General features: G+C 58.3%; 2 protein-coding genes and 1 non-coding gene across 3 annotated transcripts in view; 2 read left to right on the top strand and 1 right to left on the bottom strand.

The window, feature by feature from the left end:
• Nucleotides 1-425: 425 nt before the first annotated feature.
• Nucleotides 426-9,382, bottom strand: ILF2 (interleukin enhancer binding factor 2). Its single transcript, XM_078850509.1, has 15 exons — nucleotides 9,274-9,382; nucleotides 8,446-8,505; nucleotides 7,641-7,683; nucleotides 6,077-6,181; nucleotides 5,594-5,671; nucleotides 5,241-5,343; nucleotides 5,093-5,158; nucleotides 4,704-4,820; nucleotides 4,354-4,432; nucleotides 3,768-3,855; nucleotides 3,443-3,504; nucleotides 2,857-2,971; nucleotides 1,863-1,953; nucleotides 1,123-1,292; nucleotides 426-577 (listed from the first exon to the last, which is right to left on the bottom strand). The coding sequence occupies exons 1-14, from the start codon at nucleotides 9,276-9,278 to the stop codon at nucleotides 1,132-1,134; spliced, it is 1,173 nt and encodes a 390-aa protein (XP_078706635.1). The 5' UTR covers nucleotides 9,279-9,382; the 3' UTR covers nucleotides 426-577; nucleotides 1,123-1,131.
• A 346-nt stretch (nucleotides 9,383-9,728) lies between these two features.
• Nucleotides 9,729-9,800, top strand: TRNAM-CAU (transfer RNA methionine (anticodon CAU)). Its single transcript has one exon. It is a non-coding gene; the product is annotated as a tRNA-Met (tRNA).
• Nucleotides 9,801-15,281: 5,481 nt separating this feature from the next.
• The window catches only part of NPR1 (natriuretic peptide receptor 1), a 33,286-nt gene continuing 25,650 nt past the window's right edge, over nucleotides 15,282-22,917 (top strand). Inside the window, exon 1 of the mRNA XM_078850507.1 lies at nucleotides 15,282-16,453. Coding sequence (XP_078706633.1) covers nucleotides 15,493-16,453 — 961 coding nt within the window. The 5' untranslated portion in view covers nucleotides 15,282-15,492. The remainder of the gene's footprint in view (nucleotides 16,454-22,917) is intronic.

Raw genomic sequence — 22,917 nt, 5'->3', positions numbered from 1 at the left:
ACCCCCTACCCCACCACCCCGCTGCAAGGCAGAGGTCTGGAGCTCCCCCTCTAAGTCTGGTAGGTGGAGAATGGGGGAAGGCATGGGGAGCTCCACAAGCCCCATTTCAACTGTAAAAGAGTCACGTGAACCACAGTTTGGCCACCCCTGCTCTAGAGGAAAGCAAAAGCCATGCCAAGTACAGAGTGACTCAGGACTGTCACATCCCTCTAAGCGTCTTTTCATGCTGGCTGCAGCCATGGAGATCCAGCACTAGGTGGGCAGGCTGCTTTCCCAAAGCCCGCAGTGGTGAAATGTGGCTCTTGAGTGGATGGATGGACCAGTTTCAGCTCCTCCAAGATCTGGAATGCCCCCCTTTACACAAGCCTCCGACTGGGGAGGGGAGAAGGTTGTTTGCCCACACACAAATTAGAGCGGAGAGGTGCTTAAAAGGAGGAACCATTTTAACATAACCTATAAAAACCAAGACAGAATACAAAGGACTGTTCACGTCGTTCAACGGGGCAGGTAGTTGAGGACCTGGACGAGATTCTTCAGGTGCTTCGGCCAGCAGGATGCTTTACAGGTGAGGGTCAAACTACAAGAGCCAAGAATGCAGGTGATGCAGGAGCTTGTGCCAGCCTTTGCAGAGTGCTCAGGTGCAGAAAGGAGTCTTGCTCTGCCCCTGCCCGAGAGGGGCAAGATCTCACTAATGTAAGAGAGCAGCAGCTGGCTGTCTCCAGTGAGTTACAGCCGCGGAGATAAGCTTCTATCACCTCTTTCCCATATGATTACCCAATTCCCAGGGAGCTGGCCTGATCACATTAACTGTGGCTCACTAGCCAAGCAGAGAGAAGTGCCTGATCGTCCTGCATCACAGCCAGTTTAAGCTTAGGGACTTCCCTACAGTGTTAGACTCAAATACTGCAGGTAAGCCACCTGAGCTGGCTTAGATATGTGCAAGCAGCACCAAGTTGGACTGTTAGTTTCCACTTATGGTCTCAGGTATTTTAGAAGGGGGATGGGGATGGTGCAGCCCCAGACACTGGAACCAGGCTGAGACCCTTGAGTTCCAGGTGGAAGTGCCCCCCAAATACATCTGGTGTGGGCAGCCTCAGACTGACACCACCTGGCTGTCTTTACCTGGGCAGGTCACTCCTGAGTCTCCATGCTCTCCTCCTCCTCTCCTGCAGCTGTTTCTTCTTGATTCTCCTCTTCCTCCTCCCCTTCCTTCTTCTCCGGAGGCTTCTCATAAGCCTTCTCTGAAGGGGTGACTATCACCCCATCCCAAGTGGACATTTCAGAGGCCAGGTCTGCAAAGCAAACAGAAGAAGTCATGTCAGCAGGCAGCGCAGGGGCGTGCCAGCGTAAGATCGCCAATACCCTAACCCCAGAGCATTCCTCAGAACAGTCCAGTAACAAAGAGGGGGACCAGTTGCAGTAACCCAGAGCCCCCTGCCATTTCTCCTCCCGCTGCAGCTGTTACAGGAAGCTGAGAGCAGACCCCTAGTGACTTACACTTACCAAGTGGCATCAGCAAGCCCCTTACATTTGCCCCCTTCTTTCCTCAAGGGTAAGCTGTCAGGTTTCAAGGCAAGAGGCTGCTCCCAAGGTCTAGCAACAGCCTCCACCATGCAGGGACCAGGCATATACTTGTCAGGTCACTGGCTGGGTTTGCCTGCATGCTTGATTTGCAGAGTCTGACCAAGTCAAGCCATATGGGATTGGTCTCTTCTGCCATACGCTCAGGTAAGCCCCCACCCCCACCAGCATTTCCTTAAGTCTTCAGCCTTCCACATCCTCCCTGCGGCGTCTCCAAATAAAGCCCCAGCACTTCCTAGCCATGCTGACCAGCAGTCACAAGCCACCAAGCCCCTACTTACAGCTGGCATCCCCCTCTTGTCCAAGAATCTTCCTGTAACCTCCATGCGAGAGGATTCGGACGAGCGTCTGTGCCGTGTAACACACCATGTCCTATGACAGGGGAGTAGAGAATGAGTCCCCCCACATTGGGGAGTTGAGCCTTTCTGACTAGCTCTCTTGCTGGTGTTGTATATCAGATACATCATCCAGGCATTAGAGCATTTGGCTCAGCCCATGAGATGGCCTGCGTTACAGGCTCCTGGGAAAGAGGCAGTAGCTTTCCAGTAGTGCATCACGCACTCTCAGCGTGGCCTTGTTTTAGCCATAGGAGCCTGATCTTACTGCCCCATGCAGAGGGAACATGCTGTAGCAGCTCAGCTGGGGTAACCTACTTGAATGCATCCGATGAAGTGAGCTGTAGCTTATGCTCAAATAAATTTGTTAGTCTCTAAGGTGCCACAAGTCTTTTTCTTTTTGCGAGTACAGACCAACGTGGCTGCTACTCTGAAGCCAACTTGACAGCGGCAGCGCTGTGTGTGTGTACACGTACAGGGCTATGGCTTGGCTGTCCTCTCCCCAGGACGGGGCGATATGAAGACTTTTGTTTGCTCTTCCCTCTTACAGTTTAATTTGAATTAAGACTTTGACTCTGCTGGTCTTTGATTTTACTCAGCGAGGCATGCTCCTGCCTACGAACTGCGTCCCACCACCAAGACTGGTGGAAGTGGCAGCTTCCCGGACTACTGCCTCAGGGGTCCTAAACCCTCTTTCACGCTGCACCTAGGGTCACACCACCCTCCTGATCTAACCCCAGTGACAGGAAGGGTTGAGCCCCAGGCTGGAAGCCCATAGGTGGCAGCTGAACTAGCCTGAGGGGATAAACGCAGCCAGAAAACCCACTAGCGCACTAGCTTCAGGTCTCTTGGAGATTTGCCCCTTTACAGAAGGCCATGGGGCCAGGATATTCCCACAACCCCAGCCTCAGGGAGGCTGCATGCACAAAGATTAGTTCACCTGTTGTTCGAGGGTCATGACTGTATGGACTCTGAAGTTTCCACTCTCGCAGGGATCGGTGATCCCAACAGATCCAGGGAGGAACAGCCCAGCTGCCAGGATCTGAAGGCAGCGCCTGTAGGGCAGTCAGGTGTTTAGCAACTCAGTTCTACACATTAGACACTAATCCCCAGCATATTTGCCACAATTGTCTCGCTGAGCCATGGCGTGAGTAGCCAGAGTGGCATGGAATAAGTTTAGCACTAGGCTCTAAGGAAAGTGGTCCAAGGTAACACACTCCTAACATGGCGTAAGTGTGTGTGTGGCAGCAACTCAAGGTGTTCTCAACAGGCCGTGAGTTTGCTTTGTCACCATATTTGAAAGGATTTAGACCTGAGAGCTCAAGGTAAGAAGTCCTGTGTTGATGGTACTGGCCAATGCCGCAACTGGATACACACAGCAGCGAACTGCTCGTTTCAGGAGGTTCTGAAGAAGTGACAAGGGTGTTCCCGCAGCATGAAACAGTCTGGAGAAACCAGAGCCCAAAGCACCAGCAGCAGAGGCGAGATTTCCAAGCTGACATTCACTTTATCTGCGGCACACATACCTGTATGCGACGTTGAGAGCCAAGGGCTGCCTGGTAGGGTTGTTCATCACAGCATAGTGTCCCTGAAGGTAAAGGAAGGAAGTTGTTAGACACAAGGGAGTGTTTATGAAAGATCAGTTTTAAAGCTCCTGTTCCTGCAGGAAGCAACAAAATCTGTGGGACTTGACTACTTGAGCTGCCGCTGGGATTCAGGGGCTGAGGCTGCAGACCCACCATATCCCTCCGAACGTTGGCCAGGGAAGTCACAGTAGCAGAGCAGATCAGGGTGAAAGTGTCTGTATGGAAACTGTGCCTTTTAGATCAAAGCCCCCTTCCACTCACATACCAGAAGGTCGAGGATCCATGGAGTGAGGGGTTCGAAGCCAGGGAATCGGATTCTCAAGTCCTTCAGCAATCGGATTAAGACTTTCACCCTGGAAGACAATGTTTTAAAGGACAATGCTCAGAGGGTTTCACAGGGCTCAGACCTCTTGCTGGCTGCCAAGGCCTGTCTAGAATATTCGGGATGGGGCTGCTTTCGGGGCCTGGGCCCACACACTGCACCTCTGCCCGGCATCAGCTCTGGAAGAACCCAAAGCTTTTCCTCTACCAGTTACTCTGCTAGCTAACACTTCGTTAGAAAGGGTTGGCTATGCAGGAGCAGGGGAGGCAAATGCCCCTGCGCGTGCAGGTATGGGGTGGTGGCCTGGGTGGATCCAAGTGAAGGCAGACTGCTATGTCCCTGCAGTATTAGAGCTGGGCTTGATCTCCGGTGTTATATCCCTGTCTGGCTAGACAGGGCTCCGGCACATCGCTACCTCAAGGAGTATGGGACTGGTGATGAAAGCCCCTTCCCCAAAGGGGAAACTGCCTGTTCACTGCAAACAGAGAAGGCTAGGTCAGTAAGGCCTCCCAGCTGCAAAGAAACGTACGTGGACTGAGAAGCGTTCTCTTCAAACCAGCGAGCGTGTCGGATGGCAGCCAGAGCACTCTGCAGCACTTTGATATCCACTGGAAGAGGAGAGACAGGCAGAGTTTGATTCAGAACATTTGAGGAGAGTCAGCCCACAGTAAAGCAAGCTCCTCCCCTTGCTCCTGTAAACATGCTCTGGATTGTCACTGCTGTGGGGCACAGAATCAAGCAAGCTGTAACCCCCCCCCGCAAAAAAAATCCTCCAGCAGGTCTCTGGGTAAACAGGGTGGTTCTGCAGTGGACAAATAGAAGCTCCCCATCCCTTCACACTAACTAAGCAGCCAAATAAGTTCTGAGAGGTTTCCTTACAGTGGAGCTCTGGGTCCAGCTTGCGAAGGTTGGGGGGCACGGTGGTAATGAGGATCTTCACCGTGGCATCAGCAGAGCTAATCTCAAAGCCAGTCTCGTTGGTTAACATGGTCAGGACTGAGGGAGAAAGAGAGCAAGACAGTTACTCAGAAGGGGTCGTGAGACCCCACACAGCTGAGCCCAAGACACAGAGGGCAAATAGAAGCATGGAGGCTGGTCTCAGCCTCGACATTACACTGGATTTCTCTTAGCTGTCTCAGCTTTGCACTGGTTTGTGCATGAAGGAGCCCCAGCCACAGGGAGCATCTCCCTATTTATCAGAGGGCATCAGTGTCATTGCTTATCCTGCTCACCTGCGTCCCCTTCATGCTGCAAGTTAAGTTACTGACCTTCAGTAGGATCCTGTGCTCTCAGGCTTTCCACCACTTTGTTTCCCAAGGCAGCAACAGCTTCCACTAGAGAGAGAAATGGAATACAGAGTCACGTTCATTCTGGCCACCACTCCCAATCAGCCGCAGAGGAGAAGCCAATACTTACATGTGGGCAAGATTTTCAGGATCACTACCAGATCAGCCACGTTGTGCCCCGTTGTCATGGTGCCCTTCTTGTAGGACCCCACTTGGCGGACTTCTTCGATTTGCTGGTTTGTGGGAGCAAACCAAGAGTTAATAACAACTCCTCTACTTGCTTGGTCCCCTTATGCACCCCACCCTCCAGAGGTGAGATGGACTCTTTAATCAGACAGAAGAAAACCAGTTTAATATCAGTTATGCCTCTAATATTCTGATCTTGTACTGAAGCAGGAGCAACTCAATCAGAACATGACAGTCTCCTTGATCTGCCGGCTCATCTTGCTGGATACATTCTCCAAACAAACTCGTCTGACTCACCACTTCGAAAGTTCCTGGTGCTACAATCAGGTTGTCGATCACGTTGTTTATTTTAGTCACCAGAGAAAGAATGGAAGCCTGAAAAGGAATCAGAGAAAGTGGTTGTGGCAGCAACAGACTGGAATCTGGAAACACCAAGCTAAATACACAAGCTTTGGAAGGATACGACTTAGACAACCCCAGTACAAGGGATGTAACAGACAGGTTAGTTCAAGTATGTTTAGAAGCCACTTTCCAAATAATGTTGCATTTTCCCTCACCATCATCCTACTGCAGACTACAATACCCACCCCGGGAGATGCATCTCCCAAGTTGGGGTTAGAGGAAACAGGCTAGGGAGCTAGCCCTCCCTTTATATGAGGATCATTTCTTGTACTCATTACAACAGTAACAAAGTCAATGCTCTACTAAAAGCAACCTGGCAACACCTTGAACTCTGACATGTTTCCAATGGCAAGCACCCAGCATGCATGTTTTATTAACCTGTTCAGCAGAATTGGGAGCCAGATCCTGGTTTCTCTTCAGCAAGGCTTCACTGAACGCCGTCTCGTCTGGGGCAGGTTTCACACGAGGGAAGGCCATTTCACACTGAAACGGGAGTAAACAGACATCAGACTGGTGTCGTGCCAATGAGACAAGGTCTTCAGAGTGTCTCATTTACCAACAAGAAAATACGATTATTCCATTTAACTCCACTGTTTACATCCATTAGTCACTTCAAAGTGTTTCCTTCTGCTAATGGCTGTTACACTGTAGCAGCCAAGTTGGGCATTTCATTTTCAGTGGAGCACGGAAACCTTCAGTCCTGCCTACATGTCTTCACTGGGGCTCAAACAACAGAACCACTAGAACTGGTGCACGAACACCACAAAGCATGTGTTCTACATAGAGCTGCTTGGGAACCAAAAGCTATGAAAAGAGAGTTGAGAGAGGCTGGATTAAAAAAATTCTGAAGGATCCATCCTGAAAAGCCTTATTAAAAGGAGGCAAAAAAGGAAACCGCATCAGCTGCTGTACCTGAGCTCCGAACAAGGGTACCTGTTTACATATATCCAAACCTTGTAACTGTTGTGACAGGGTGTACAGCCCAACCTTTGAAGGCAAGGAAACCATTAATCCCTTCTCCTTGGCAAGGACCCCACCTGTGTATCTTTACTGCAGAGGCATTCAAGAGAGGATAGAAACAGCTGTAAGGAAGAGGAAACCTCCCCAATAAAAGGGATGGAGGCAGATGAAGCAGTCCTGTTAATCCTGAGAAGGGCCAAGACTGGGAAGGAGTCTGGAGGATACACTGATTTCTTCTGGGAACTTGGCCAAGGTAACTCATGCTTTGTTTGGACTACAGGCAGCAGAGTTGGGAAAAGATATTTTCTCCCCTGTTTGGATCTTAACTGGTGGGCCGTATGTCATGATAAGAACCAGCCCTCCCCAGTCTGTTTATCCTTCACCTTGTGTCTCCACTGCCATTTGCCACACCCTGACAGACACACTTGCCACTTATGGTCCCTTTGATTACTTCAGAATTAGCCAAAAATCGAACAGCAGTTCTGGCTTTCAGCAAACTCCGTCTCATATTGGACTACTAGCAGTTAAGCTATTAGATGCCACAGCCTGCATGGTTTGTACTGGGAACTTTATGGGTGTGTCTTCACAGCAGTTTGCTCAAGTTACCCCTAACTTGATTCTTGTCCACACACAGGAGTGTCCAGCTCAAATTATGTGGTGTGGTTTCAGCTCCCAGCTAGCCCATGAATGGTTAAGTGCAGTGGGGATAATACAGCTCAAATTATAAAACAACTCATCAGCAGCTAATCCAATCACTCTGGGTAACTGAATGTTTTGAAGTGTGGCTGCTCTCAGTCTCACTAGGGCTATTAAGGTAGACTAGCCCAAGTGCAGTTAACTCAAGTGGGCTAACTATGCTGTGAAGACACACCTTAAATCAAGTTTATTTTTAAACCAAGAATATAATTGCAATACAACATTCCTACACCTGGTTTATACAGCCAATACCATGGACTGCCTTAAACCAAGCCAGGTTACTCACCACATAGAAGTCAAAGGGGATGTGTGGCACAAAGGGCCTGAACCTAAAAAAAGAAAAAGCCAAAGATGAGTTCTTATGACAACGTTAACCACTCACTGCTAGGTGATAATGGGGCAGACACCATACAGAATCACTAGTCCATCAAATCCTGCACCCCGGTTGGGAGGGTGTTCTAAACAAAAGTAAACCCTTCTTCCCAGCCTCTCATGGGAGGACTTCTTACCCTGTTGGACAAGCTGAAATTCCTTTTTACCTGGGAGACAGGAGGTTGAACACAGTTTAATACATTGGTTTAGACTCTTGCCATAGCAGAGAATGGGGCCATCCAAGATTCACCAGCAACTATGCAGCAGTATTACTAGAGAACACTGTTTGAACCGAGGGGTTGCCAATCAAGTGTTTAGCAGTTTAGAAGGCATCCCACCTAAGCAAAGCTCTTAATAAGCTTTAGGACAGCTCTAGCCTGTGCAGTATGTACTTAGAGGTCTCATCCACACACAGGATCATAGTGTCAGGAAGATTAGGGGGTTTTGCTTCATAGCGTATGGACAAAGCTCCTCTTTCCCTCTACCTCCTACTGGTTTGCAACAAGTTGGCGGTCGGCCACCAATCCAGAAGTGGCTGGGTAGTTTGCCTGTACAGCATGAAGAGCCAGCAGGCCCAAGGGCGAGGACCCGCCACACCTCCCCGCTGGAGGGGGACACCAGATTTCTGGACGCCGATGCTCACAGCTGCCAACCCAGCCCCCCGCCATCCCCGGAGCTGGTTCCAAGAGCCCCCCCTTCACACAGAGAGCGGCACTTACCCGCTGCCAGGGCCGCCCCTGGAGCCAAAACGCCCGCCACGGCCACGGCCTCGATCACCCCTGGGGAAAGATGACAGCCCCACGTCAGCAGGGCGAGGGGCCCGCAGACCCCGCCCCAGGGGGGCAGCCCCGCTTTGGGAGAGGAACTGCCCCCCCACCCACTCCATGGGGGCAACTCCCCCACTGGTCCTACCCATAAACTCCCCATGGGGGCAACCCCTGGATCCAGCCCCCTCCCCCCAGCAACCCTTTCCCCCCACTAAGCATCTCCCTCAGGCAGCCCCAGGATCCAGGCCCCCCACCCCGAGCATCTCCCTCAGGATCCAGCCCCCTGCCGCTCCCTTCCCCCAAGGATCCAGCCCCCTCCCCCCAGCAATCCCCTCCCCACCCGGGTTCAGCCCGCTCCTCCCCCCCGAGCATCTCCCTCAGGATCCAGCCCCCTCCACGAGCATCTCCCTGAGGCATCCCCAGGATCCAGCCCCCTCCCCCCAGCAACCCCCCTCCCCACCCGGGTTCAGCCCGAGCATCTCCCTCAGGATCCAGCCCCCTGCCGCTCCCTTCCCCCAAGGATCCAGCCCCCCCCCCGAGCATCTCCCTCAGGATCCAGCCCCCCCCCCGAGCATCTCCCTCAGGATCCAGCCCCCTGCCGCTCCCTTCCCCCAAGGATCCAGCCCCCCCCCGAGCATCTCCCTCAGGATCCAGCCCCCCCCCCCGCTCCCTTCCCCCCAGGATCCAGCCCCCCCTCTCCGGGGCCCCCCGCCCATGGGCTGCAGCCGGCGGGATCCCTCCGCCGGGGCTTGCGGGGACCCGAGCCTGGCCGCCCCTCACCTCATGGCGCCCGCTGAACCCGAACAATGGAAGCCGCCGCTGTGGAGAGGAGACGCCGCCGGCCTGCGCTGCGCACCCTCCAACAAGCCGCCCGGCTATTGGCTGCGCGCCGCTTCCCGCGCGACCTGCCCGGAGGCCCCCCCCTCCGATTCCGGCGTTGCCATTGGTCTTCTCACCCATCCGTCGTGACGCGCCGAGAGTCGTCAGAGGATTGGCCAATCACAGGCCGGCCCGGGGCGGGACCAAGACGGGGCCGTTGGAGCGCCGAACGGGTTGTGGTCTCTGCGCGTGCCCCGAATGGCCTCGCTCTGCAGGGACGGGTAATGACCGCTAGGCGGGGGTGTGCAAAATAACGGGTGGTGGGAGGCACACAGGGCGCCGAGTGCGCGTGCGTGGATGTCAGGCGCTGGGACGCATAGCTACATGTAAAAGTTTGAGGGAACAGTCGATTGCGCAGCAGAGTGGCGCAGCGGAAGCGTGCTGGGCCCATAACCCAGAGGTCGATGGATCGAAACCATCCTCTGCTAGCTGGTTTTTTTTTTTTTAGGGCAGGGCAGTAAGGGGGCCCTATTTTACTCCCGGGGCGTTTTCTTGTGACGTCACCACCATGCAGGCCTTTGGCTGTGACATCATCGCCTTGAAGGTGTTCAGGTGCAACATCATTGCCAGTGTAACAGAGCTGCGGTGTTTGGATGTGATGTCATTGCACTGGTGTTTGGGTGTGACATCACTGTTCGGGTGTGACATCACTGCCCCGGTGTCACCGTGCAACGGCATCTGGGTGTGACATCATTGTTCGGGTGTGATATCACTGTGTCGGTGTCGCCGTGCGACGGCGTCTGGGTGTGACATCATTGTTCGGGTGTGACATCACTGCCCCGGTGTTGCCATGCGACGGCGTCTGGGTGTGACACCATTGTTCGGGTGTGACATCACTGTGTCGGTGTCGCCGTGCGATGGCGTCTGGGTGTGACATCATTGTTCGGGTGTGACATCACTGTGTCGGTGTCGCGGTGTGACGGCGTCTGGGTGTGACATCACTGTTCGGGTGTGACATCATTGCGTCGGTGTCACCTTGCGACGGCATCTGGGTGTGACATCATTGTTCGGGTGTGACATCACTGTGTCGGTGTCACCGTGCGACAGCGTCTGGGTGCGACGTGGTGGTTCCTGCGGTTCCCGCAAGTGATTTCACCGCAACTTGGAGCCCGCTGGAGCTGCTAAACAGGCCATGAAGTGACCCACTGCCACGGTGCCTGGGCTAAGGAGGGAGGGAGGTCAGCAGGACCTGCACTCCATACCAGACAGGGGGCAGCGCCTCCATTCCCCCTCACGGAGATCTTGGACCCTGGAATACCAACTCGTGCAATTTTACCACCACAGTTGGTGTTTTTTTTTTCTTAAAGCTCCAGCTCCTGGAGTCAGGTGATGGCACCAAGCATCTCAGCTTCCTTTTAAAAGTAGTAAAACAAGCTTCTAGACCTTGTTGCTGAGGAGAAAAGCTGGAAAACACAGCCCAGAAGGCTCAGAACCCAAAAGGCAAATAACACAAACCCAGTTTAATTTATTGATTTAAATCTCATGGGTTTTGGAAGCCTTGACTCATGATTTGTGAACACCTAGGGGTTGGAGAAGCTTCAGGCAGGGCCAGGGCAAGGATCCTGGTTATTTATTATTTATTTATTGGCTGGTATCATGCTGGTGCCTTGGAGCTCCGGCCGCGGACCATGTGCCTATGGTGGCAGGTGCTGCGCTTTCTGTACATTTTGAATTGACAGCTAAACAAGTAGGAGAATACAAATCTGCTTTGGATGGAGACAGAGCCCCTGATGAGAAAGTGAGGGCAGGAGATTAGGGGGCAATCAGATACTTGTAGCATGGAGTGGGTCCCAGATAAAACCGGGGCCCCATTGGGCTGTGTGTTGTACGACCATCAAAGAGAAACAGTCCCTGCCCCAAAGAATCTGCAAGTTAAACAGACAAGACAGACGCTTGGGCTGGGCCGGCAGCCTCTTTCCTACCCTGTGAGAATGTTGGAAATACTGAAAAATGTTCCCCTCCCAAACTGGGGCAAAAAAGTCAAAATCTTGACATTTTTCACCAACCAAAACAAATCTGAAAAAAGCCCATTCTGTTCCGGTCACTGGCGATGCGTCGATTCAAGCGGCGTAAACATCCAAACAAGACGTCGTTGCAGATCAAACGGCTCTGAAACGTTTTGTTTCAGAAAGATCGGAATAGGACATGTTGACCCTTCCAGCGCTTTTCCCCCCCACACGAACGTGTTGAGCTGGGAGATCCCTCTCAGCCGGCCCTGTTCTGTCAACGGGTTCGGGTCTCATGAATTGGCCTTTTCTGGCAAAAAAAAGTTTGTCTAAAACTTCCCAACTGGCTGGGATCCCGCCCGCGTAAGCTCTGTGTGTCTGGGGCCGACAGACCTCTGGGTGGCGCTGGGACACCACAGAACATCTGCTCAGTCCAGCCTGTGGATGCCCCTTTGCTCCAGCTCCTGGCATCCGAAGTGCCAGCAGCTGGGCATTGAAAATGGCCACGTTGGGGGCTTCTTCCCTGGGCATCTCCATGGGGACAAGTGGGACTTGGGAGCATGGGGGAGCGTGGTAACTGTGCCGGAGTTAGAGAGGAGCCACGTAGACGCAGCACTGGGGAGAGGTAAATCGGGGTGGGGGGAGTGAAGTGCATTGTGTCACCCAACAGCCGCCCCCCCCGGCTGGCAGGGAACGACATTCCCATGCTGCACCCAGGAGCACGCCTCCGGGAGGGGCCAAGGGGGCTAGGCTTGTGGAGAGCCGACGCCAGTTGGACAGGGGGGCACCGGGCTGGGCATCTTCGTTCCCCCCCACCCCACCCCTTTTAATCAGGAGGAGAATCTGCTCCCAGCTGTCCCGGGCTCCTGGCCACTGACCTGGGTCCCAGGCTGGCTGTCGGCAGGACCAGCTGGCAGCCGAGCCTCTGATGCCTGCCCCAGTGCCTCAAACTCTCCCCTTCTCCCGGGAATGGCTCCTGCCTGAGCCCATCTCCCCTGTCCCCGGGACCGAGGCGGGTTGGATGGGGTAAAATCGGACAAATTCCCTGCTCAGTAACCGGCTCCCTGGAGCCGTCCGTCACGGGGGCAGCGCCGGCTGATCCACAAAGCCCAAATAACCAGCTGTCCCTCCCTCAGCCCCCCACCACCACCACGGAGAGTGACGTTGGAGTCGTTCATGCCCCCCCCTCCGGCGGCTAATGCTGCAGGCCCCCCCGACCCAGCCTCAGGGTCACCTCTGCAGATGTGGCTGGGTGGGGGCCACCGGGGAGGAGCGGGGGGCGGCGACGCACTCTCAGAGCCCATGGGGCTGACTTCAGAGCAAGCAGGGCCTGTGGAGGAATGGGCCACACATCCCACGGTGCACCCTAGAATAAAAGACCATGGCAACCTGACCAGGGATCTCAGAGCACTTGGGAGTCGTGACATCACTCCCAGCACCACTCCTGGAAGAAGGGTTGGTGTCGTGAGGATATTTCATTTGTAGGGAAACTGAGGCAGGGGGAGGGGAAAGGGGCTCACCCAAGATTAGTCAGTGGTAGGCACTCGGAAAAGAACCCAGGAGTCCTGTCTCCTAGTCTGTTACTCTAACTACTGGACCCCACTCCCCATAGATGGGAAGAGAAACCAGGAGTCCTGGCTCCTAACCACCCCCCGCAACCACAAGACCCCACTCTCCTCATGCAGTCGGGGTAGAACCCAGGGGTCCCGGCTCCCAACCCCCACCCCATTCTAACAAGACCCAGGTCCCCTCATGGAGACAGGTCCTGGCTCCCTCTCCACTGCTCCTTCCACTACACACACTTTCCATGCAGCATGGTGCTGCTCAGGGTGCTTTGAGTTCTCCCACTTCCCAGCAGTTTGCAGTCCCTCAGGGGAGGGGGCGACTTTATTAACTGTCTCCCAACATGCAGCCCCCCTCTTGAGTGCAGGGTCGAGGTTGCATTTAACAAAGAGCTGCCTTTCTCCACCTGCTTTTCCCATTCAGCCAGGAACAAATTCTCCCCAGACAATACGGACCCGGCGGTAACTAGATAAACGCCTTGGAAACGAATTTACTTCTTTGCATGGAAAGCCCATTTGCATGGCAAACGCTCCGGCTGCCCGTTGCTGTTAATAACCTGCCCTGACACAGGTTCCGGCCTCGCTGCGATGTTATTGTATCTCTGCCTCCCCCAGCCAATAATTGGCTCCATTAACTCCCTGTCCTCTAATGGGGGATTGGCTGATTACGGCCATATCCGTGCCCCCACTGAGCCTTGTGGCACATTCCCCGTGTCGCCGTAAATAAACTTCCCCAGGGGGGCTAGTCTCTGGACTGCAGTGGCAGCTAGAGATTCCAGCCAAGATCGGGACGCCTGTTGCTGCAGACACAGCCTGGACAGACTGGCTCTCGGAGACCGCGATGCCCCAGGGCAGGACGGTAAAGGCTCACCCAGCAGGGCTGTGGCAGACCAGAATTACGTCCTCTTGAGTCTCAGACCAGGGCCCCTCTGACTTTCCTGGACTCCTCTCTCTGCTACCTCCTTTTCAGCACACCTGAGGTAGGAGGTAGTGCCATGCCTGCTTCCCGGCTCTCCAGTCCAACCCCCCCCCCCCGCCATGGGGCCCAATCCCCCTCTTCCGCGGCCTCGCTCATCACCGGGGGCACTCCTGATTTGCCCTGGGGCGAGTGAGCACCAGGCATTGAAGCAGCCCTGTGGTCTGCATGCCTTGTCTGTGTGTGTGGCCCCTGCATGTCTCTCTGGGGCAGTGCTCAGCCATGGGGGGGCAGGTCTCAGAGTCCCTGCAGGCTGCCTTTGTGCGCGGCTCCCCTCGAGGGACCCCTGCCAAAGACTGCCCTGGACTCAGTCCTGCCGGCCCCCAGTTCCCCAAAGCACTAGCCAGCTCCCCCAAATCATGAGATCGGCTCCTCGGATTCCCCTTTCTGGTGCTGGGGCTGTTAGGGCTGCCCCTCTTTCCCGTTCTCCAGCTTATTCCCTGCACTCAGAAGGGCCAGAACCACACTTGGATTTCACACGTGAGCTGAGAGTCTCCTGACTCCAGGAGCTGGAGATTTAAGAGAAAACACCAAATATCATGAGACACTCACAAGAGGTGGTGATGCTGTACGTCTGGGTGCAGTAATAGCCGAGGCGGAGAGCTGCAGTGCTCACCACTGCCCCCAGGAGGCGAAGGAGAGCTGGAACCTGGGGCCAGTGCCGGGGGGAGAGACCCAGCAGGATCAGGCCCCGCTCCCCTTCCTGGCCCGGATCGGGCCCCCCCTCATTCCAGCTTCTATGGAGGGCTCTGGACGCTCTATTTTCCTCAGCCCCGCCCCCACCCACCCCCCTGGCCCTCCTCTGCTCCCTCCTCCCATTGTCCCCCCCAGCCCCTTCTCCCCACCCCCGTCCCATTGCCCCCCACCTCTGCTCCCCAGCCCCAGCCTCTGCTGCCCCCCACGGTCACCATCTCAGGCACTTCGGGATCCTTTGGCTGCTTGCTCTGTGTGAAGTTTTATAAGCAGGGGGAGCCGGGAGGGTCTCCTCGACCCCCCGCCTGAGGCCTGCCACCAACTAGGCCTCTGCTCACCCACACACTGGCCATGCCCTCGCCCGGGCCCCGAGAGCCCCAGAGCAGGCGGAGGGACGTGGGGGGCACCAGTTCTTTCCCTTTCACCCCCGGGCGGGAACGCTGCCCACGTGGGAGGAGTGGGGCAAATGGCGGGATCGAGCCACGCTCCCCAGTGCGGCTGGGAATTGCCCTTTCCCCGTGGGGCCCTCCCTCCCCCGCTCTGTCCCCCCGCCCCCCACATCTCATCCCACCCTGTCCCCGTCTCTGCCCGTTGGGATTTCCCTACACCCCCCAACTTCCCTCCCCCACCCCGCAGTGGTCAATAAGTTACAGGCAGTGTTCCCAATTTAGTCGTTTTCCAACCCGCCCCCCCCCAAGCCCTTCCAACGCCCCCTCTCATTTCAATTCCCCCATGGGCAAAACATGAAAAACCCCATCCGTCTCCGGCAGCTCTGCTCAGTCCTGGGGGCGACCAGCGGGGGGCCAGCATCCATCTCCCCCCCCCCCCACCGGGCTTTGGAAAAATCGTCCCCTGCACCCCTTCCCTGTCCCCTCCCTCGGGCAGGTGCTCCCTGCCTGCACTGGGGGGGGTTCTGGGCAGGAGGGGGTTAAGGAGCCGGGCTATGATAACAGCCCTTTTGTCATTGAATGAGGGGAAGGAAAAGACTGCCTGCCTGGGAGATAATCAGTCACTTTCAGCACCGGGAAGCGAAGGGAAGCGAAGGGAAGGGAGCTCCCAGCGGCTGGAGCCCAGGGCAGCAGGGGGACGGGGCGCCTTGGAATTCCGGCCATGGTCCCGGGGCAGCCCGCCGGGGTCTAGGGGGCTGGAGCTGGGGGCTGCGCCTCGGGGGGCTGGGTCGGCCCGGGGGCAGCGATGCGCCGGTGACGCCATGCGGTGGGCGCTGGTGGTGCTGTGCGGGGCCCTGTGCCAGCTGGGCGGGTCGCAGGGCCACGGGGCCAACCTGACGGTGGCCGTGCTGCTGCCGAAGCATAACATGACCTACCCGTGGGCCTGGCCCCGCGTGGGCCCCGCCATCTGGCTGGCCATCGACCGGATCAACCGGCAGCCGGACCTGCTGCCGGGCCACACGGTGCGCTGGGTCTTCGGGAACAGCGAGGACAAGCACGGCGTCTGCTCCGACCGGGACGCCCCCGTGGCCGCCGTGGACCTCAAGCTGGCCGACAACCCCGACGCCTTCATCGGCCCCGGCTGCGTCTACAGCTCGGCGCCCGTGGCCCGCCTGACCAGCCACTGGAAGCTGCCGCTGGTGACGGCTGGGGCGGAGGCCCACGGCTTCGACAACAAGGAGGACGTGTTCGCCCTGACCACGCGGGCCGGGCCCAGCCACCGCAAGCTGGGCGAGTACGCCGTGGGGCTGCAGCGCCACTTCAACTGGACCCACCGCGCCCTGCTGGTCTACTCGGACGAGAAGCTGGACGACCGGCCCTGCTTCTTCGCCATCGAAGGGCTGTATGTGCAGCTGCCCACCTTCCGCAACCTCACCGTGCTGGACATCTCCTTCAAGGACGGCGACGAGGCCAACTACACCTTCCTCATCCAGGAGATCAAGCAGAAGGGCAGAAGTAAGTGAACCTCCCAGTCCCCCCTTAGAACGGCTGCTTCCAGGGACCCCCCTGCCCCATGGTGCCACAGGCCCCCCACGCAACTTCAGTCCATCTCCCTATTGCAACATCCTCCCGCCCCGCAGCCCTGCCTGCCACTTCAGTGCGACTTCACCCCCCTGCTCTGCGGTGCAGCTTCTCACCACAACACCCCCGGCAACACCCCCGCGTGGCACGCTTCTTCAACCAAACAATGCCAGGGCCCCCAGTGCAGCGCCACCGCCTTAACGCACCCCCCAACGGAAACGCTGCCCCCCTTCTCCCAGCCCCCCCCGTGGAACAAATCCAGCCCCTTGGATTCCCAGCAGGCCGGGGAGAAAGTTTTCTCCAAGTTGCTTTGTGTTAACTTTGTGGTGTGCTGCAGCTCCAGCCAGCCCAGCGCAGGGTCTGGTTCCCCAGCTCCCTGCACACAGAGTGGGGGAGCCAAGCGGTGTTGGGGGTGGCTCTGAATTGGAAAAGGCAAGGAGCTTGCTGGGATGGGGCTGATGGGTTCAGCCGCCCCTTTGAAATGTACAACCCTCCCCCTGGGCAGTGAGAGAGGGGAACTTGGACAGGACATGTTGGGGACCCCTCCAAGCCCAAGAATAGAGCCAACGGGAGTCTGGCTGCAGGGAGATGGGGTGCGTTTGGTCTGCTCCCATCTGGCCCCGGTTTGGGGAATTCTGCTTGGGGGTTTGAATCTGACCCCAGCCAAAGCCACTCGAGGTGCAATCCACCCGTCAGGTCCCCTCTAATCCCCCAGGACAGGACCCTTCTCAACCGTCCGGTCCCCAGTGGTCTGTCCCAGCAGCAGAGGGCTGGCTCCCCGTGGGAGATGAAAGGGGATGCAGTTCCCATGGGACAGTCCCCCTGCCGGAGCCGTTCCCCAGCTACTGCAGAGTGCAGGGCAGCTCACTAGGTCGGGGCCCAGCACGCAGCCCCTGGGGCGACCCTGCAGGGCCGGAGGATTTTTGCTGAGCGTCTTTCATTCCAAACTCTCCATCTTCACCAACGCCCCAGGCTGGCCACCAGAAGGCAGGTGGGCGCTTTGCAGGTGGGCCCCAGCCTGCTGGGGTGCAGCGGGCAACTGCAGGCAGAGCCCAGTCTGGGGCAGGGGCACCTGCTGGGGAGACGAGCTCTGAATCCCCCCAGTCCAGATGACTCTTGTACACATGACAGGTTTCAGAGGAGCAGCCGTGTGAGTCTGTATTCGCAAAAAGAACAGGAGGACTCGTGGCACCTTAGCGACTAACCCATTTATTTGAGCGTGAGCTTCCGTGAGCTACATCCGGTGAAGTGAGCTGTAGCTCACGAAAGCTCACGCTCAAATAAATGGGTTAGTCGCTAAGGTGCCACAAGTCCTCCTTTTCTTGTACACATGGCTCTTGGCTCTAGGGGCCTGATCCAAACCCTGCTACAGGAGGAGACATTCCAAGGACTTGGATCTGGCCCTGGCAGCATGGAACTGGGCTGGTGCCTGGGCTCAACCCTGCACATTGGGGAGGTGACCCTCAGATGGGCCGTGAAAGTTGTCCCCCCACTCACCTCCCACCATGTGTCCAGCCTGACCACGGAGCCCTGGGCATGGGAATGTCTAACTTTCCAGCTGGCTCGGAGACGCGCTGCATACGAGCGTGTCTCTCTGTGCGGGTGCGGAGACGGATTGATTTGCAGGGCGCCTGGAAATCCCTTTGCCGTGGAAAGGCGCGGAACTGGGCCCTTGGCAGAGAATCTTCAGTCTTTACATTTTGTGAAAAAAAAAAACCAGATACTGTAGAACCCCCTTTATCCAAGCCCCCGTTATCCGGCGCTCCCTCGGGCAGCAGGGCTCGGGCTTCAGCTGTCAGCCCCGGTTCGGCTCCTACGCAGAGCTGGATAATGGAGGCTCAGATAAATGGGCTTCTGCTGGGTGTCCCTAAAAGCTGCTACCTGTGTGTACTGTGGCTGGGGACCGTGAGGGTCAGCACTTCCATTTCACCATGTGAAAACATGGCTATGTTGGGGTTTGTATTGGAGAATGTCGGGGGTTTTATCACAGAAAACTAGGGTTCCTGGTGATTAGGCAGCGTGTGTGCCTCCCTGTCTCGCGCGTGTGCATGTGTTTGAGTGTGTAGAGCGTGTGCATGCAGAGGGATGGATTCAGACCGGTGTGGATTTGTGTGTGTGCTTTGGGGGGCGGTTGGGGCAGGCTGATGGATCGCCTCCCTTTTAGGGTTTATTGGACCCGGACCCTCACCGGATTTCTAACCCACCGACTCCTGGGCGCCTGGCACTGAAAAATCGTAGCCCCAACCTGCTCCTTGCTCCTGCTGGACAAAGTCTCTGACCCCGTGGCCCGTCCCACAGACCCAGCTCCTGACCTGGCTGGGACAAAAGGCAGGAGACCTGGCCGTCTGGAAGTCAAAGCTGCTATGGCAACCCCTGGCCTCATCTGCCTGGCTGCTCCCAGAGGCCTGCCCGGGCCAGGGCTGCGTGGTACAGCGGTGAGCTGCATCAGCACCTGCCCTGGGTTTGTGCCGATGTCATTCAGAGCAGGATCCGGCCCCCGAGGCTGTGAGCTCTGTGGGCCAGGGGCCGTCTCCACGCTGTGTCTGTACAGCGCCTGGTGCTGTGGGGCCCGATCTGGGACCGGGCATCCCAGCGCTCCCCGAATACACCTAATGACAGCTGGGAGGAGCCGGGGGTCAACAGGCGATGGCTCCAGGTCAGAGCAAGGCAGGAATTCCTGCGCGTGGGGAGGGGATTCGCTGCTCGGATAGCCGGCGGTGGGGGGAGGGCTGGGATCAGCAGAGACACCCGCGGCGGGGCAATAGCCTGGTATATTCAGCCTCCCTGTCTCCGCCCAGCAGCCTGGCTCCTGTGCGGCGTGGCCAGGAAGCCTGATCCTGGGTGACAGAGCAGCCCGTGACCCCCCTCCCTTCCCGCACAGTAGCCAGGCAGGAGGTGCGGATCCTTGGAGGGACAAGGGGGGCAGGGATCCCGCTCAGGGAGTGGAGCGGAGTGATGCCCCCCTGCCCATCTGACAGCCGGGAACCCCAGCGCCATGGTGGTGGGCTTCTAGTGGAGACGCTGTGATAGCTGGAAGGGAGAGCACCCGTGTGGCTGGGCCGGGGGGGGGAGGGGAGGGGGCAGAGCCAGGTGATGTTATTCGTGGAGGATTTCCTAAGGGTGCCAGTGGATCACGGCCATTCTAACCCTCGTGTGAGGGTCGCGGCTTCCTCCCAGCGTGTGAAGGACTGAGGACTCTGTGGGGGTGCTAATTAATGTCATTAACCCTCCCAGCCCAACCTTGGGGCTGAGCATCTACCATCGGGGCCAGATTTACCAAAGAGCCCGGCCCCCAGCTGGCCCCCAGCATGCCGGATCCTTCTGCAGCGGAATCCTTTTGAGACTCTGGCCCTAGAACTTGCTCAGTCCCCAAAAAGCAGCCATGTCTGGGGTGGGCCTCGGCAGCTGCGTACCAGCCACATGGCAACGCTGCCAGATGTTTTAAGACAGGAAGTGAAGAAGACTCCTGTAGTGGGGAGTCCAGGGAGGAAGAGGCAGGATGCAGGCCAGAATTAGGGGTGATTGCCTTGTCTCCAGGAGGAGGGGCACTTCCATGTTTGCAGCTGCAACTTCTTTAGCGTTCTGCTCCCCTGGGTAGGCGTAGCAGTGCCGGATTCCCACCCGAGCTCGCAGAGGAGCCCTTGTGCCGTTTATACAGGGGCGCAGAGCCCATTTACTCCCATCCGCCTCTTTCTCTGCTTTGTTTCCTAACGTGTGGGGGTTTCTGTATGCCTTCCACAGCTCACCCATGTGTCATGGGCCCTTTTGTGCAGGTGCCAGGGAGGTTCCAGGTGGCCCTTTAAGGGGTGCCTGGCCCTTTAAGGGGAGATGGGCACAGCCCCACCTGTGACCCGCTTAGTTCACCTCCCCAGGTGGATACAATGAGCAAAGTCACATGATTGGCAGGTCAGGTGGCTAACTCAGTCCTCTGGGGGTGGAAATAAAACCAGGTGATCAAGAAGGACCTTGGGGGAAGTCGGGTGTGAACGTGAACGAACGTGAACGTGAACCAAGTCCCGTCCCGTCCCGTCCCGTCCCGTCCCAGGGGCTCGCAGAGGGTTGGGGGTGTAGGCAGTAGGAGCCAACAGAGAGAAAATTCTCTAGCGGGAAGAAACCACAGCAGGTCCAGGGCTCAGCTGGGGAGGAGTTTGGAGGTTTCTTGGGAACTTTGTGATTTGCCCCAGGAAGGGCTGTGACCTGACCCAGGGAAGCCTGTGGTGACATTATTCAGTAGCTCTAGAAGGGGAAACTGAGGCAGTGCCTAGGCTGGAGCCAGAGCTGGGTCAACAGTGCTGCTCCATTGGCTTCAACGGGTACTGTCTGCCAAACTCTGCCAGACTGTGCTAGGCCTGGGGCTGGAGCTGCCCCGATGGGCATGAGATGAGCAGTGAGTTCAGCGGCGCTGGGCACGGTGTGGGAGCCCCCGGGGGCAGGCTGGCTGCCCGGGCCCTGCGGCGCTGGGCACGGCATGGGGGGCCCCCGGGGGCAGGCTGGCTGCCCGGGCCCTGCGGCGCTGGGCATGGCATGGGGGGCCCCCGGGGACAGGCTGGCTGCCCGGGCCCTGCGGTGCTGGGCACGGCATGGGGGGCCCCCGGGGACAGGCTGGCTGCCCGGGCCCTGCGGTGCTGGGCACGGCATGGGGGGCCCCCGGGGGCAGGCTGGCTGCCCGGGCCCTGTGGCGCTGGGCATGGCAGAGGGAGCCCCCGGGGGCAGGCTGGCTGCCCGGGCCCTGCGGTGCTGGGCACGGCATGGGGGGCCCCCGGGGGCAGGCTGGCTGCCCGGGCCCTGTGGCGCTGGGCATGGCAGAGGGAGCCCCCGGGGGCAGGCTGGCTGCCCGGGCCCTGCGGCGCTGGGCACGGCGTGGGGGGCCCCCATGGGCAGGCTGGCTGCCCGGGCCCTGCGGAGCTCTGTCTGTCCCTGGTGTCTGTATTTCACGATGTTCGTTCTGTGTCTGCCTGGGTTTGTTTTGTCTCGTCGGCTGCTATTTCTGGGGCCTGGCGCGCTCCCTGCCCGGCTTCGCGCTCCCTCTAGGGACCTTCCCCGGAGTCCGTCGCTGCTGCTGGAATGGGCAAGGAGCAGCCCCATGGAGCCTTGCTCAGCCCCGCAGCAGAGGGGTGCGTGGGGTGGCCCGGGGCTGCGACAGCCCCGGGGCAGGAGCTCTGGGCTGGCTCTCCCACCTCTCTGCTTTCCCCCAGCAGGAGGCGGTGTCCTGGGCAGGGCGCTCACCCCTCCAAAGCTGCCGCCGGGAGCAGCCACAGGAGATGCCCAGCATCAGGGGCACAGGGCCCCAGGCTCTGCCCACAGGGCAGGGCCGCCTTCCACCCACTGCCCTGCCAGCGTGCCCTCGCCCCACCCGGGACGGGCCCCTCCAGGGCCTGACGGTCTCCCCGCGGTCGAACGAGCTGGGACCCTGCCCCCAGCCAGTCTCCTCTCCCCGCCCTGCGAAGGAGCCGGGCCCGCGGGGCAGGGCCGGGCGCTGGGCGAGCTCCACGGATAAATCGGATAAATCGCTGCCTGGAGCCCGGGCTGGAGGGGAGGAGGCGCCGAGTCAGCACAACAGGAAGCCTCAGGGCTGGCGCCCTGGCTGCGGAGGGGCCGAGCGTTGACTCGGCCTGGCCGGGGCCCCGCTGACAGAACGCGCCCCCTGACCCCGGCCGCGCTGGCTGACCCGGCAGCAGGGAAACAACGCGCCGGGCTGCGCGCGGCCGGAAAATAACAGGATGTTCCCGGCCAGCTGGGGCCTGGGGGAGGGTGGGCTCCGACCCCCTCCCTGCTCCCCATCCCTTGGGTGCTGGGCTTTTCCGCGTCTCCGCCAGAGCGAGATCGTTGCTCGGCTTCCTGGCCCCGTGTCTCGAGCGGCCCCAGCCCGTCCGTGCTCGGCGCTCAGGCCGGTATCGCCTCCGGGGCGGCCCCCGGGCTGGCTGGGCTGGGGACGCTCTGGCCTGCTGCTCGTGGCACGGCTGCCCCCCGGGCACAGCGGGTGTAAGCAGCGCTGCGGCATTGCATGCCCATGGGCACAGCTGCCAGGGGCTGCGGGGAGTCGGGGGCCCCAGCTCCCCCAGGCCTCAGCCCTGCCCAGAGCGGCGGCTGTCCTGGCGGTGGTTGGGCTGGGCGGGTGCCACCCTGGCTGCTGGCACCAGTGGGGGACTCTAGGGTTAAGCACCTGGCATGGTGTCCCCGCATGTGCAGCCCACCTCTCCCTTGGCCTGCTGCTGCTGAGACTGGTGCCAGCCACCGGGACAAACACCAGCTGTTGCTAAATAGATCTGGGTGGGAGGCTGAGCAACCGGATGGGCTGTCTCTGTTCACAGCCCTTGGGCTGGGGCTTTGCCTGGGGCCCCACCTCTCCGACCGGTGCCCCCTCCCCGGCCCAGGCGAGGACTGTGCCAACCGGGAGA

The sequence above is a fragment of the Lepidochelys kempii genome, chromosome 24 (genome assembly GCF_965140285.1).
Source record: "Lepidochelys kempii isolate rLepKem1 chromosome 24, rLepKem1.hap1, whole genome shotgun sequence".
Lineage (NCBI taxonomy): Eukaryota > Metazoa > Chordata > Testudines > Cheloniidae > Lepidochelys > Lepidochelys kempii.
Note: the sequence above shows the minus strand (reverse complement) of the source record. Positions and strands in the feature narration are given on the sequence as shown.